The 13,119-nt window shown below is 40.4% G+C and overlaps 1 protein-coding gene across 4 annotated transcripts in view; it reads left to right on the plus strand.

Annotated features, from left to right (window-relative positions):
- Positions 1-13,119, plus strand: part of ttc28 (tetratricopeptide repeat domain 28) — a 751,433-nt gene that overhangs the window by 39,606 nt on the left and 698,708 nt on the right. For all 4 annotated transcript variants that reach the window (XM_060843565.1, XM_060843568.1, XM_060843566.1 and 1 more), the window contains exon 2: positions 11,117-11,401. In XM_060843565.1, coding sequence (XP_060699548.1) covers positions 11,117-11,401 — 285 coding nt within the window. The remainder of the gene's footprint in view (positions 1-11,116; positions 11,402-13,119) is intronic.

Raw genomic sequence — 13,119 nt, forward strand, 5'->3', positions numbered from 1 at the left:
GCCCACCTAACCTACACTAGCCCACTTTCCTCCATATGCCTATCCAATGCCGTTTAAATGCCCATAAAGAGGGAGAGTCCACCACTGTAACGGGCAGGGCATTCCATGAACTCACGACTCGCTGAGTAAAGAATCTACCCCTAACATCAGTCCTATACCTACCACCCCTTAATTTAAAGCTATGCCCCCTCGTAATATCTGACTCCATACGTGGAAAAAGGTTCTCATGGTCAACCCTATCTAAACCCCTAATCATCTTGCATCGTAGGGTGTCAATTATCCATGGGCCCATCCTCTTCATTATGGTTGGTTATTCTTATTTTTATGTCTCTTTGGGGTAAGATCAGGTCATTTATTACCATTATGGCGATACTCTGCAACTCATTGTTTCGATTTTCAAGTGATTGGTACAAATTCTTCATTCAATCAAATGCTACAATTTTTCTTTCTTCATGTCCGTTTGTCCTTTGTTACAAGTTCCTCGTTAGATCAAACACTTGACCATTTGCTTTTTAGGGGTATTTGCTTGATGATTTCTTCTTTCTTTGTTTGCGGGTGTCTGTTATGAGTTTCTTATTTTTGAAGAAAGGATATATTTCAAAAATATGTTCATAACTTCAAAACTACATGAAACTAATACATAAGAGCACAAAGCACTTGTGATAAACAAGTTGTGATGCAGATTGTGCACAAAAGGTGAAGTAGTGAGACATCCTGATACATTCAGTCAATCCATAACCTCAAATAATGCAGTTCTAAAGATTATACAATTACAAAATTAGACACATTTGTTACAAAGCTAACACAAATAAAAAGATTAGGTTTAGTTAAGTCTAATTGCTACTCTTCTAAGGCACTCCAAATTAAATCAAAGCTGCTGTAGAGCACTGCTGTTATTGTGTTTTTCTTCCCCACATTCCCCCAGTAACATCCTCACTGCCTCCTTTATTCCTGACAAGGACTTAATAAACTGGAAATATGTTAACCTGCTTTATTCAATCTTGCAGTTTGGCCGTTCTTCCAGTCTGGCTCTGTGACATGGAAATGTTCTAAACAGGGGCCTCTGACATTGTCTGTAATTTTGAAACATACTTTTGTATTATCTTTGTTCTGTTCAGAACCATGATGCAAGTCCTGGGCCAGTGAGGCTAAATATTAAATTCTATATTGGTTACAGTTAAGCAGAACAATGCAGTATTAGACTAACTGAAATTATCATGAAATGTCAATTTCCCTCCAAGTCCTATACCATCAAGCTGAAACTCTCCAGACAGCTGAACAAACAAACTTTGAACTTCAGAATCTATTTGAGCTTTTGAAAGCAGTCATAGCTATCAAACTCTTCAAACAGCCAAACCGATAGCTCTGTTGATCTGTAAAAAAACGAATGAAAGCCATGTGGAAAGTTGAAATCTTTGTCTCTGGATCTCACATTGTACAATACTTAAAAGCTAGCCAAATGAAGAATAGCACTTATTGTAGTTAATCTATTAGAATCATAGAATCCCTACAGTATGCAAGCAGGCCATTTAGTCCACCGAGTCCACGCTGATCCTTGGAAGAGCATCCCACCCAGACCCAACACCCTACCCTGTAACTGTGGTTCCCATGGCAAATTCACCTAGCCTGCCCATCCCCGTACTCTATGGGCAACTTAGCATGGCAAGGCCTCCTAACCTGCACATCTTTGGACTGTGAGAGGAAACTGGAACACCCAGAGGAAACCCATGCAGACACTGGGAGAATGAGCAAGCTCCAACCAGTCAGTCGCTTGAGGGTGGAATCAAGCCTGGGTCCTGGTGCTGTGAGGCAGCAGTGCTAACCACTGAGCTAATGTATCTAAAGACTTTGCCATATTCATAATGCTATTCCTTTGCAGCTTGCAACTTGCCACAAGTAACAATTAAGGAATACTGGTCATTTACATATTCCAGTTGCAGTACTGTTATCACTAACTTCAGTGAATACAAGTCAATCTCAAGCTCGAGCATTTTATGATGAACTGTCCAGGAAGCAACATCATATTTACTCGCCTTTTATGCTCTTCCTGCCTCCACTCAGTGGGTACGATACAGGAAGCCATCTAAATTCTAGCTGCCTCCATGAAACCTTCCCTTGTTCTGAGATATCCACTCCAACAATGGTTGCAGTAAGAAACCAGAATTGGCCAACTAAGTGATTCATTTAGCACCTGGGCTAGAGACCCACCTTGCACTTTGAACATAGAACATACAGCGCAGAACAGGCCCTTCGGCCCTCGATGTTGTGCCGACCTGCAAATTAATCTAATTCCATCACCCTACACTATCCCACACCTCATTGCTGACAAAATGGCCTTGCTGGAGGAAAATGTGGACACCCAGTATTCTCTCTAGCCTCCCTTTGGTTGGATGTTGGATAGTAGTGAGCTTGGGCCATGTTTGTTTTGCTCCATGCACGTAGTTGAGACTCACACAAAAGAGTCATATTTTGGCTGACATAATTGAGGGCATCCAGCACTGGTTTAAAAAAAACTCCTGGCAAGGATCAATGCCTGCAGGTCAGGACAGTAGGGGAGAAATTTTGAAATAAAGTGACTATTTGTACTCAACAGGGCTGTGCTGAATCCTGGCTTGCATTAGTCATTAGGTCTAATGCACAAAGTGAGTACAGGTTTTCTTTTGCAACTATAAGTACGTATAACAGATGGAATTCTCAGAATCCTGCAATAGATCTTGCTCCTGTGCTGAAGATGGGCTTTCTCTGGAGGCAGAACCTACTTGTTTCCTAAAACTTATTTTACAAAGTTTAGCTGCAGCTCTACTGTAGCTTAGTCCACGGAAGTTGGCTTGTGTGATTGGAATTTAATGAATGTGTTTATTATAACTAAAAATGTGCATATAGTGTCCATATAGGAATCTCCAGATCAAACTATTGTGTGGAACTAGCGTAATGAATATGGGATTAATACTATGTAATATCTGTTATCAGACAATTCATGAAGGACCACATTCTTATACAGATCTTCACACGCGAGGGCATGTGTGTCTAACATTATTTTGTGCACTGATTGAGTATAAGGGGCATGTAAGGTGAGAGGGGAGAGATTTTAAAAAAAACATGAGAGGCAAAGTTTTTAGACAGAGGGTAGTTTGTTGAGGAAGTGGTGGATGTGGTTGCAATTACCACTTTTAAAAGACGATTAGATATGTCAATAGGAAAGGTTGGTGGGTTATATGCTCGGAGCAGGCAGATGGGACTAGTTCAATTTGGGATTATGTTCAACATGGACTGGATGGACTGAAGGGTCTGTTTCCATGTTGTGTGACTATGTAGCAGCAGTAATGAATGACAGGAATCTGTATTGCCACTGTGATAGTCTGCTTGAATTTTATTTACAGGTTTTGTTTCATTCCACATATGTGTATGAAAATAATGTAGGTTAACACTCCAGTATAGTAGTGACTGAGTGCAGCATTGTGGAAGGTACTGCACTGTGGGAAGTATATTTTCTGGATGGGTAGCTAAATTGAGACCCTGTCCCCCCTCTCAAGTAGGCTGTAAACATGCCATAGTCCAATCCCATGCAGGGAACCTAAGAGATTTCCACATGTTTTAACAATCACTTACCTTTCAACCAATCCATAAAGCCCACTACGTTGGTCATTTATATCACTGCCTTTTGTGAGAGCTGGCTCAGTGCAAATTGACTGTGGTAACTCCTACATTACAATGGTGACTATATCTTCAAACACTTCAGTCATTGTGATGCATTTTGGGACCTTCTGAGCTCATTAAGTTATTATAATAAACGTAGGTGATCTTTTCTTTCTTTCAAGTTTATTTGGTAATGATTAGATAAATTGAAGGTGTTACTTTTGTGCATTTAATGTAAAAATCATTGGATACTCGATTTGAAATTGAGTAAGTTCAGCAGCCAGTCAGGAGAAATGAGTGGGTGAAAAAAGAGACAAGGGTTTTTGCTTTTTGGTAGAAAGTTCATATGTAAATTCTGTTAAAGAAATTCTGAGATACATGTTATGGTCAAGTTGCCTCAGACATTCCTTCCCCTCCTCATTGCTCCTGTAGCAGTATGTAACCTTTGTATCCGGTTTGACTATGATCAATACTTCATCTTCCATATCCTGCCCACAGCCAAAATCTCTATTTATGCCTTTGTAATATTACCCTCTTCCATTGTTATCTGAACTCCTTCTCAAATCTAAATTATCACCAATGCATCAATTTCTCTCGTGCTCTGCCCACTGATCTCTATCCTACCTGAACTCTGCAGCCTACATCCTAATCAATGTTAAGGCCTCAATTGCTCTATTCAGGTCTCCCAATTCCTGATAAGCATCAATTCAACTTTGATAACTTCCTTCATAATGCTCCTTGCTCCTCCAGTGTTGTGCCTTGAATTACTGGAAGGATTGTGAAGGAGATTTTCCTCTTTACAGTGTCAATTCTGGCCATGTGTGTATGAGATACTAGAGGACTGACAGCTGTTCTGGTAAAGCAGCCCCTGAAGGAAGTAATTCTGAACAGGGCATAAATAAAAACAAAAGCCGGACAGAGTGAAATATACCCCATTAACAGTTCGTTGAAAAGTGTATTGCTTCATCTCTAACCTGAAAATGTGTTGCTGGAAAAGCGCAGCAGGTCAGGCAGCATCCAAGGAGCAGGAGAATCGACGTTTTGGGCATGAGCCCTTCTTCAGCCCTGAAGAAGGGCTCATGCTCGAAACGTCGATTCTCCTGCTCCTTTGAGGCTGCCTGACCTGCTGTGCTTTTCCAACAACACATTTTCAGCTCTGATCTCCAGCATCTGCAGTCCTCACTTTCTCTTGCTTCATCTCTAAACCAACCATTTTGCTGTAGAATTTCATTTATCGATCTATATTATTATGTTTCTAGAGATGGATGCTGGTATATTGATCCATTGTGATTCAACATTGGAAAAATCTATAAATGTGTAGAAGGCAGGTTATTATTGTGCATTGTGTTTTGAATCTTGATAACAGCATTGCTTAATTTCAGTCACTCTGTCTATGTTCTTATTCACTGTTATTTATGAAGCAAATAGATCTCCTGCAGAGTTGCTCAGGAACTGTTTGCATTTCGTTGTGATGTTCAGCTGCAAAAATAAAGATATATTTAAATTGGCTTGTTCCTGTATGTTCTGAATTCAGCAAAGGATAGTTGTTGATAGAAGGTTTGCTGACGGAAACTTAATTGCTGCATCGCACTTGTAGTGAAATCAAGATTGAATGTCCAAAAACCAACAGGAAAAAGACTTGTCTTTCTTTTAATTTGTCTACCTTGATACTTTATAATGTTATAAGGTGTGATAGAGGTCTCAAGGCACAAGCCTTCGTGTACATTCACAGACCTACTGTGTAAAATTAAGGGTGTCCCATTTAACAGGAGAGTTCTAGGCTCTGTATTGTAGTAGGGAAATAGTGGAAATGGTTGAGGATGTTGAGACAGGGAACCCTGGGATGTTATGAAATTGTGGAACTGAATTTTTATGACTTTACTTTCGCAACTTACAATTCTGATTTTGATTTTAGGAGTGAACACAGGGACTCTCTGTTTCGGTATATTCCAGTGCCCTGTTATCCCACATAGCAGGAAATGGCTGATTCAGGCCTCGTTCCTCTCCTGATGATTAACAGCTTCAGGTCACCTGCTAAGAATAATCTGAAGAAAAGGAAAGAATAATTGCACATATTAACAAATAGCTACAGTATTGAGTCCTGTGACAACTTAAATTAAAATCATTCATTTAACTTCAGCTACTTTGATTTGTGGATTTGTTTTTTTCAAGCAGATTAAAAGATTTTAATTTTATATTGACCCCTATCTTCTGTTTCTCAGGGCGAGTTGAGGATCGGTTTACTCTGAGTTCTCTGCGTCTCACTGTAAATTCAAAAACTTTAATTTCACTAAACTTTTCGAGAAATGTCAGCCAGATTCTCCAGAGACTTTCAGCATTAGGTTCAGGGAGTCATGGCAATGTTACATGCAGATTTATTACATGGTAACATGACATTTGATCTTTGCTGCCATTTATGTTTCAGGCAATATATTTATAAATATTTTGGAGTATTTAATCAGGTGAGATTAGACAAGAATATATCAGCATGGAAGAGTTGGACCGAAGGGTCTGTTTCCGTGCTGTACATCTCTATGACCCAATGAGAACACAATCTCATGATAAACATTTCAATATACATACATTGGAAGATTATCATTACAGCATTCCCTCACCACAGTACAACTTGTCATTGTCTGATCAAATTTTAGGCATATGCCACATATTCCTGTGAATGAAACGATGCATGAGTAAAGCTACTATTTTGAGTGGCTTGGTGTGAGGAGGCCCTGTCATTGTTGGTGGCCTGTGTCAATATGTGCGACCTTCTTGGAGATCCTCTCCACTTTGAGCTGGCTGTTAGTGGTGTTGATGGTAGCCATGATGTAGAGGTTCTAGCTTTGTCTGGGTGGACAAGTTAGAAAAATCACACAACACCAGGTTATAATCTAGCAGGTTTATTTGGAAGTACAAGCTTTCAGAGCACTGCTCCTGCCTCAGGTAGCTAATGGAGTAGGATCATAGGACACATTTTAAAAGATGAAAGACTTAACAGCAATCTCAGTTTGTTCAATACATCACATCAGTTGTATGACACTATGATGTTTTGCTATAAACTCTCTGTCTTATGCTCCTACTCCACTAGCTACCTGACAAAGGAGCAGCGCTCTGGAAGTTTGTACTTGCGAATAAACCTGTTGGACTATAATCTGTTGTTGTGTGATTTTTAACATTACTGGTTGGAGTATGAGAAACACTTAAAGAGAGTACTGACAAATGCATAGACTGCAGATACGTTGTTCTTGATTTGGAGATGCCGGTGTTGGACTGGGGTGTACAAAGTTAAAAATCACACAACACCAGGTTATAGTCCAACAGGTTTAGTTGAAAGCACTAGCTTTCAGAGCGACGCTCCTTCAATAGGTGGTCGATGAAGGAACGAGGCTCCGAAAGCTAGTGCTTTCAACTAAACCTGTCGAGATACATTGTCAGTTATTTTAATTTTATCCTGCTCACTACCCCCGCCCCCACCATCACAAGTTTCTCAAAATTTTATTATTCTTAGTAAATTCCAGGGATGTTCCCAACAAGTTGATGTCAAAACCTTTGTCCTTTTTTAATATTTTACTCCAGTCTCATTTCCCAGTATGTGAGCAATCTTTATTTGTACATCCTTGCATATCTCGCTTTGCACCTTCAACATGAGCCATACCAAGCAGTGCATGCCAAGCCTTCACCATTTATTGTGTTAAAATTTCTTTTCGTCAACCTTTGGACTTTTGCAAGTCAGCTTAAGGCTGGTTATCGACCCTTCAACAAGTGGAAACAATTTATTTTTATTTATTCTGTCCAAAGTAAACACCTCCATGAAATTCGTTCTGAACATTCTCTGCATTTAAGGGAATGACCATCGATGCTGCAAGGTTAATATCATTTGTGGGTTGATGTCAGGTTGAAACACTCCTCAAGTGGGAGGGAGGGGCACCAATTTACCCTCCTGAAACCACCCCCAACTCCACCTCCACTACCAATGGTATTGATGGATTTAGAAGCCATTGACATTCTCAACTTTATTAATATGCAGAGAACATAAATTCATAGAGTCATAGAGTCATAGAGACGTACAGCGCGGAAACAGACCTTTAGATCCGACCAGATATCCCAACCCAATCTAGTCCCACCTGCCAGCACCCGGCCCATATCCCTCCAAACCCTTCCTTTTCATATACCCATCCAAATGCTTCTTAAATGTTGCAATTGTACCAGCCTCCACCATTTCCTCTGACATCTCATTCCATACACATACCACCCTCTGCGTGTAAAAGTTGTCCCTTAGGTCTCTTTTATATCTTTCCACTCTCACCCTAAACCTATGCCCTCTTGTTCTGGGCTCCCCCATCCCAGGGAAAAGACTTTGTCTATTTATCCTATCCATGCCCCTCATGATTTTGTAAACCTCTATAAGGTCACCTCTCAGCTTCCGATGCTCCAGGGGAAACAGCCCCAGACTGTTCAGCCTCTCTCTATAGCTCAAATCCTCCAACCCTGACAACATCCTTGTAGATCCTTTCTGAATCCTTTCAAGTTTCACAACATCTTTCCAATAGGAAGGAGACCAGAATTGCATGCAATATTCCAACAGTGGTCTATGTTGAAAGAAAATACTGGGAAGAATATTAAAGCCAGTTTTATTTAAAATTTTATTTTAAACCAAAATAAAACTGGAAATTTTAAGATAAATATTCTCGTCTCATTACCCTACATATAATGAATCTTCAATGTGTGGCATCCATATACAGACACCACAAAGCTGTTACATGTAAATAAAAGCTGGATCATCCATTGTTAAATAGATAGTTGTAAAACACATCTAATTATTTGCTGTCAAAGATGCTGCATGCATGATATGCTGATTATTTTTCTCTCCTTAAAAACCTCTGCATTTCAGAATTTCAGTAATTGGATGGAGTGCTTTGAAGTGTTTCAACATAATGTTCTATTTACATCAATGTTTCTCAAAAAGAATGCTGCTTTGTAGACCTGTGCATTTACGCAGTGTTGTGGTGTTGAGTTCAGTGCAAAATGAAATAATTCTGTGCAATTACTGTCGATTGTCCTCCTGATCTTCTCAAATGTGAGGGTGAGAACAGAGGACATCAAAGCAAAGAAATTGGCTACATGTTGAAGAGGGGAAAGGTTAATGATTTTCAGCACACCAGCATGTTCTCTGTCTCAGCTCAAAATGGGACCACCTGGTATTGCTGGGAGTGTGCTTTGTTGCTATTGTGTAGACATTTGGTTGCTATAGCATTACCAATCACACTGTGGAAATGCTGCGCGTCTTTTAAGTTAACCAGGGGAATAATTTATCTGTGTCTGGCCTAAAGTGCTGTCCAGGACTGAGTTGTTGGTATGGATGGTTATATAGATTCTGATTTGTGGTTGTAGGGTAAACCAAAAATCAAATTTGATTTCCAAAAATAGCCTGTGGATTGTGATCTTCTGCCAGCTTCTTCCCTCTAACGATCTGTGTCACCATGTCTATGTCTGAAATAAACACACAGCTGTCTGTTTAACATTGGCAGAATAGGCTGTGAGAAGGGGTGTACACTCTCTCATTGTGTTTTGCAAGACATTGGTTCACATGCCATTTGCGAAGACGGATCTTGGATGTTGAGATGTGCTCCGTGCAACCGAGGTCGAGAGGCCGAATTGGGGTGAACAGGTGACTCAGACCGTGGTCACACACCTCTGTGTCGTCAGTGAGAGGGTAGTTGGTCAGAAGGAGGTCACCAGAATTCTCAACGGTACATGTGAAACAAGATAGGAGTGATTGAGAAGAGGAGCAAAAGAAACTATATTGCAAAACTTAAATCACGTGCGAAGCTCCATATTGATGGAAGTTAGCCGTGCTTATCGTTGGAAGAACCCAAATAAAGCAGACCTGAACACTGATTGCTCAAATCTAAATCTGAAACAGAGGTCAGTGATGTGAGTGAACAAAAAGTTGTATCAATAGTGCAGTTAGCTCAGCATATTTACAGCTTGAGCTGTGGGGCATAATAGAGGTTTACAAAATCATGAAGGGCATGGATAGGATAAATAGACAAAGTTTTTTCCCTGGGGTTGGGGAGTCCAGAACTAGAGGGCATAGGTTTAGGGTGAGAGTGGAAAGATATTCAAGGGACCTAAGGGGTAACATTTTCACGCAGAGGGTGGTATGTGTATGGAAGAAGCTGCCAGAGGAAGTGGTGGAGGCTGGTACAATTGCAACATTTAAGAGGCATTTGGATGGGTATATGAATAGGAGGGGTTTGGAGGGATGTGGGCCGGGCACTGGCAGGTCGGACTAGATTGGGTTGGGATATCTGGCCGGCATGGACGAGTTGGACCGAAAAGTCTGTTTCCATGCTGTACATCTCTATGACTCTATGACACGAAACATTCCAGTAGTGTCGCTATTCATTTGAATGTGGGAGTACCACAAGGAAAGTGTCCAGAAGGGGACATTGATGCTGAAGTTATTGGAGTCTGAGGAAAATCTGGATTTCAGACATTTTCGCTTGCTGCGTTTCCAGAATTTTGAAGTCTTGTGCAGTCTTGCCTTTTAAGCCAAAGGAGGAGATAAAAAGATCTCGGAAGAGCTGAAGGTATTTTAAATAGGAACATAAAGTGGGTTGCATGATATCTAGTAAATCTCAAGCTATTATTTGATGTTCAGTCTTTACAAGGGTTCTTAATTTTGCTTAGCTCAATGAAAGGCTCTAAAATGCGTTTAGTTTCATAATTCACCCAAATAAACATCAAAACCAACCCATACTCAATCAGTAACTACAATATGGAGGCATTAGATGGTTACACTGGACACTTTCTGAGGTGAACAATTTTAAATTCTAGACATTGAGAATTTTTGTCAGCTGTAAAACTGGAATGTGAGACTGTACACGGCACAATTACATTTATAATTTCACATTCCTTTTTGCGATGCTAATATGAAATGTATATTCTAAGCTTACTTTTAAAGGCATTATTAATCTCTGCTTCTTTGTCATAGTTAAAGGGTGAATAAATGAAAAGTTCAGCTGAAAAGTTGTGTGCTTGTGTGGACTTGTATTTTGCGTGGGTGTGTATTTTTATAACATTGCACCCTCAGTTGATGAAGCTATGACCAGATTTGGAATTGACCTGACTGAGCTGGGAATGTTTCCAATGCATTTTCTGGCATTTGGCAGATTGGCCCATCTCACCTTGTCGTTATTGTGGATTTAGGAAAGATCAGTAATTTTCATATGTTTAGCACCTTTGTCATTGAAAATGTCCCAAATGCAGTTTGTGAGAGGGTTATCAATTTAAACAATCAACCTGGGCTTGTGGATTTTGATCAGTGTAACCTCTGTGAGAAAATATACTTGTGGACTCTGGGTCTCTCTCCACGCACAGCCACTGGGACAAGGGCTTGGAGTGTGACTGTGGATTTGTGCTCCAGCGAAGGAGTGGGACTACTTTTAAAAATAAAATGTTATATTTTGTTTCACTGCAGAGTTCCGTCTTTGAAGAAAGTTTAATGCGCAGAATTTCTGGCAGCAGCAGTGTGCACACACTGAGCAAAGCAGCTTTCATTGAGAAAGTCCGAGAAAGTAACGCAGCATGTCAGAGTGGAGATTTCACCACCGGTGTCCAGCTCTACACAGAAGCTATAGCAGCTGATCCTCAGAACTGTATCCTATACAGCAACCGATCAGCTGTTCTGGTGAAACTGAATGAGTACGAAAAGGCCCTGGATGATGCAGTTAAAGCACGACTCCTGAACCCTAAGTGGTCGAAGGTAAGGCAGTTTTCTTGACTTTTGGAAAAGGTGCGGTCATCTGCAAACTGACAGCCAGGTCCACTTGGCTGTTGTAGTGTAAGGTTTCTTTTCAAGTCCTTTCGCTGATGCTGCAGCCCTGTCATATGTCAATCTGAGCTCTGATACTGTGAGACTGACCAACATCACTGCAACCTCAAGGATGTTGATCTGACCAGCACATCATCTATTGTGTCAAGTTGCAGGTGGATGATGGAACATAAATAATGCACTGTTTGAAGTTTGTGTTGTAACCATTTATATGTAATTCATCATTTGTGTAGACTGGAAAAAAAGAGGTGCTACAATGTTTGGTGATGACATTTGAGACATGAATGGTGAAAGCTTTCAGCAAATTTGACATGTACAGTGCAAAATCATACAGATATCCAGCCAGGAGGATGGGTTTTCTGTGCAGCTCATGACTTGTTCTTTGAAAGCTGAAAATTGCACATCACCAGATAAAAATCCAACGGGTCCATTTGGAAGCACCAGCTTTCTGAGCACTGCTCCTTCATAAGGTGGTTGTGGAGTATAAGATTGCAAGACACAGAATTTATAGCAAAAATTTACAGTGTAAAGTTTTGCGATAAATTCTGTGTTTTACAATCTTCTACTCCACAACCACCTGATGAAGGAGCAGTGCTCCGAAAGTTAGTGCTTTGAAATAAACCTGTTGGACTATAACCTGGTGGTGTGTGATTTTTAACTTTTGTACATCCCAGTCCAACGCTGGCACCTTTGAAAGCTGTAGTTATGATTATCTGGGCACAATGTGACAGTTGTCAGCGAAGAGATTTGGGAAAAACCTCGGAGATCCTGTATACACAGTTAATTCTTCAAATTAAGCGGTTGAAAAATCACATTTAAATGAGAGACTGTTGCACATTTTTGGGTGTCTGGGCTTGAGTTTAATTCATTTAAGTGTGCAGATTCAGGAGCCTGAAACCCCTGAGAAAGTTTTAGTATCATGGTTACAAGGCATAAAGATGACATTTGAGCAGAATGCATGGAGCAGGTTCGTGGCACCTGTATGTTTGTCTGTCCAATTCTATCACAGAGTGGGGTGTGTGCTCTTAATCAGTTATTTATTTTATCTCTGATATTTTCTGACTGTTCATCTAAATTGTATATGTCTGTTGTGTATTCTGGCCCCAAAGTATTATGACCTGTGAGTTTTGGTGTGTCCATGATTTGAAGTACTCCCCATCCTCCCTGAAGTAAAGATCAACTTAGTGTCGGTTGAATAATTTTGTGGCAAAGCCACATGATATTTTAGACACGCTATTTCATGTTCAACTCTGGTCAACACGCACAAAGGCCATGTCAAAGCCCTGGCTGGCAGTGGTGCAGAGATGGCTTGGGGTAAATTCCTCAGTGGTAGAGGAAAAATTTTAAAAATCTCAGACTCTTCAATACTGAAAGGAGGTGACTAAAGACAAATTATATGGTGGAGTAATACATGTCATACTTCAGCAATGGAGCAAACAATAAACAAAATGCTGCAAGGCAAGTGTGGAAAAGGTAAGTTAGGACTATTATTAGGAAGGACTTCTTCACGTAAGGCACCAGTAAAACTGCGAATGGTGTAGTTAAGGAATTGGAGTAACAGTTTGGGAATCCAGGTTAGGTGAGTGGGCAAAGAAGTGGCAGATGGAGTACAACACAGGGAAAGTGTGAGGTCATGCACTTTGGGAGGA

Source organism: Hemiscyllium ocellatum, chromosome 24 (assembly GCF_020745735.1).
Source record: "Hemiscyllium ocellatum isolate sHemOce1 chromosome 24, sHemOce1.pat.X.cur, whole genome shotgun sequence".
Taxonomy (NCBI): domain Eukaryota; kingdom Metazoa; phylum Chordata; class Chondrichthyes; order Orectolobiformes; family Hemiscylliidae; genus Hemiscyllium; species Hemiscyllium ocellatum.